The sequence below is a fragment of the Sphaeroforma arctica genome (assembly GCF_001186125.1).
Source record: "Sphaeroforma arctica JP610 unplaced genomic scaffold supercont1.3321, whole genome shotgun sequence".
Lineage (NCBI taxonomy): Eukaryota > Ichthyosporea > Ichthyophonida > Sphaeroforma > Sphaeroforma arctica.
This window is the reverse complement of record NW_014037237.1, coordinates 1-3,151: the sequence shown is the minus strand read 5'-3', so window position 1 is coordinate 3,151 and position 3,151 is coordinate 1. Positions and strand designations below refer to the sequence as shown.

Genomic DNA, 3,151 nt, shown 5'->3' with positions numbered 1-3,151 from the left:
TGCACTGGAACAGGCCAATCAATTATCAGACCATTTCGAACCACCACAACCCGTTCCCTTAGCTGCGTATTGAAAATAGAACCTAAGGCAGTCTTAATTCTTACTGACTGAACCACCACAACCTGTTCGCTTGTTTTCATTACAATATACCTCACAAGTGCTCGAGAAACCTGGTACTCTTGTCGTGTGCGCTCACTAACCCGGCATGAGGGACTGTAATATGATATTGGTATAGTTACAATAGGACCCTCAGCCTCGTTATGGTTCTTTCGCTCGTTGGCATCAATTTTATAGGTGTATCAGGATCACGCTAAGCATGAAGCTCAAAGTACTATGCATTCACGGGTTCGGCCAAACACCTGAGATGTTCCGCGCGAAATCTGGCTCGCTGCGACAAGCATTAAAGAAGAAATGTGAATTCGTGTTTGTCCAAGCGCCACATATGATTCGTTCCGATGGTGATGCCGCACAAATATCTGTCGATATTCAAAAGGTATGTTATGACTAAATTTACGATCTTAGTTATGACTATGTGTCTGGGTGAACGGTTTTTGTGAGCGTCCGTAACTCACTTTCTACCTCTAATCTAGCAAATACTCTGATAAACGCGCCTCTCACAATATAGCCTAATTAGTTGAGCAATCCGATTTTGTTAACGAGTGGGTATAAAAACCTCTTTGAATACTCTGTGGCAAAAACTGCCATTTGGTATTCACGCCCAAGGTTTGGTCTCGAACAACACTTCTGAAAAACAACATTTTGGTTTTGAATCTTCATCTGTAGGTCGGATCGGAAGATACTCCAATCGTTGGCGTCGACAATGGGTTAGGTTTTGCGTGGTGGACAATCGAGGGAAGGAACCGTTTGTCCGAAAATTGGGATCCACTGACACCCCCGGTAGAAGGACAGCGCATCGTAGGCCTGGAAGACTCTCTCCGTCTTATTGATTTTAAGTTCCGCACGGTAAGTAGATACAAGTCTGTCAACTCTAGAATGCACTACACTATTTATGTATCACACTACTTCGGACCACATAAACCATTGCCTAGCTCGGATTATTTTGGAGTGCTTATTGTCGGCAAGGAATTGCTCACTGTCACTTTCCGTGGTCCTCCAAAAGTTGACGTTGTTCGTATCACACATTTCCAACCATCAGGCCTTTCAGCCGTGTAGTTCATCCAAAGTTTGACATGTTATTCATACAATACCTTATCTAATAGGAGGGCCCCTTCCATGGATGCTTCGCATTCTCTCAAGGTGCGAAAGCGTTTTGAAAACGCACATCTGCATCATATATTTGGTGAGCTGATTATTTTTGCAAGATAGTGCAAGTCATGACCTTTAATCTCCGTTCCATATTATAATTGATTTTCAAATCGCCATGGCAACTTCCTCGAGTGAAACAAGACAAGTATTTATTTACGCATCTGTGACATTTCCAGTATATATTGATTTAGATAACTGCTGATATTCGTACACGACAATTAGACCTTGCATTCGCTCCTGTTCTGAGTTTTCATGCTGTGGCACAACATCACATCGTGATGCATTCTATTTCTCTGCCCGCTTGCTGTAGAATAGGTGCTTCCTTCTTGAGCATTCTAGCTGCAATTGCCGAGCGGAATCGACAACTTATAAACCCGCGAGTCGACAACAGAAGTACGACTCATCGTGACAATGAGAAGTTCAGCAACAGGGTGCCAGCAGACATTGGACTAAATATACAATTTAAGTTCGGAATTTTCGTTTCAGGTATGCGGATGTCTCCTAATGGTTTTATGTATATTTATTGATTCGTTGTAGGCTAGGTTGTCCCTGAGACTTTCTAAAAGTCCAAAAATGTGCCATATGTTGAATCGCAGAATGATAGTTTTGTGGCTGTCGGTGGACGTTATAACTATGATTTAAACATGATCCAATTCCGCTCAAATCTCTCCCAAAATCTGATCTGTTCAGGATTTTTTCCCCAAGAGATAGCCATTCGTGAATACATCCGACATCATATGCAAGCCACAGACGATGCGATTAAGACAGTTCACATATACGGAACAACTGACCAGGTGTGTGATACTTCGCTTGATGGTGATGAGATTCCTGATCGTTCAATGAATTGAACTATTTCTCACGTCGGGAAATACAAATGATCGAATCCAGAATCGAATGGCAGTAATAGTTGTGCTCTCCCCTCTAAGAAGCGCTGAAGGTGGCCCACCATGCGTTTTAAGTGAGCGCGAACAAGTAGTTGTTTGCTGCTATACTCACACCGCTTCTATCGTGCTTACTACTTACACCTAGGTCATACCCGCGTCGATGAGCATAGCTTACCACGATTTCTTATACAGCTCATACAGCCGTCAAGCAACTGTATTAATGGCTCACGAAGGAGGGCACTTCGTGCCACATGAAAGGTCCATCAAAGCAGCTGTGGTCTCGGCGCTCCACTGTTTTTCTCCAGTAGACAATGTTATTGTGGAAGGATAAGATGGAATCATGACATATACTTCTTCGATGAAGACTAGGTTCCTTGGTATTGGTGTATTGCTAGATGTTTGTACCGACGCATCATTCTCAAGTTATGTGAGTACTAGCTGTGTGCACTTCTATGCTTACAATATGATGGTTTATTGCTATTTACAATCATAGTTCTATTACAGTCCATCTGTGTATCGAGAACTTGATCCAAAGCGGTTGCAGCTCTCTCTGCTCCTCTCGAGAGGGAGCGTGTAGAAGGGAGATATCGGCAGCACTGTATAAGTGGGTCAACGAGACTCTAGCTAATACGGGTTCGTATACTGACCATATGGCTGTCTGGTATCTGGACATAGATCGAAAATAAATTACGGGAATATAAACTAACATCTAAAAAAAGGTTACTTCCACGTCTGCGTAAAAGTGTACAATATACATAGGTATAGCTGTATGCATTAATACATATATATATATCTATATATATATATAATGTGTGTGTGTGTGTCAGAGTGTGTGTGAGCGTGTGTGAGATATATATATATACATATATATATATATATATATACTATATATAATAATATATATATACTATATATATATATTTATTGTATATATATATATATATATATATATATAATACACACACACATACAAAGACACATATACTATGTGCGAGTATAAA

General features: G+C 40.9%; 1 protein-coding gene across 1 annotated transcript; it reads left to right on the top strand.

The window, feature by feature from the left end:
- The first annotated feature begins 276 nt into the window (after window positions 1-276).
- Window positions 277-2,857, top strand: SARC_13466 (hypothetical protein). The gene is made up of 6 exons (XM_014292404.1): window positions 277-493; window positions 784-963; window positions 1,221-1,257; window positions 1,582-1,752; window positions 1,957-2,060; window positions 2,296-2,857. Exons 1-6 carry the CDS (start codon window positions 317-319, stop codon window positions 2,479-2,481), a joined length of 855 nt encoding a protein of 284 aa, XP_014147879.1. The 5' UTR covers window positions 277-316; the 3' UTR covers window positions 2,482-2,857.
- The last annotated feature ends 294 nt before the right edge of the window (window positions 2,858-3,151 follow it).

What these genes read in the sequence shown, in the direction of transcription:
- SARC_13466 (XM_014292404.1), top strand. Translation starts at nt 317, where the DNA reads ATGAAGCTCAAAGTACTATGCATTCACGGGTTCGGCCAAACACCTGAG. An exon ending in TATCTGTCGATATTCAAAAG is followed by an intron (nt 494 to 783) that starts GTATGTTATGAC and finishes CTTCATCTGTAG; the next exon opens with GTCGGATCGGAAGATACTCC. An exon ending in ATGCTTCGCATTCTCTCAAG is followed by an intron (nt 1,258 to 1,581) that starts GTGCGAAAGCGT and finishes GCTGTAGAATAG; the next exon opens with GTGCTTCCTTCTTGAGCATT.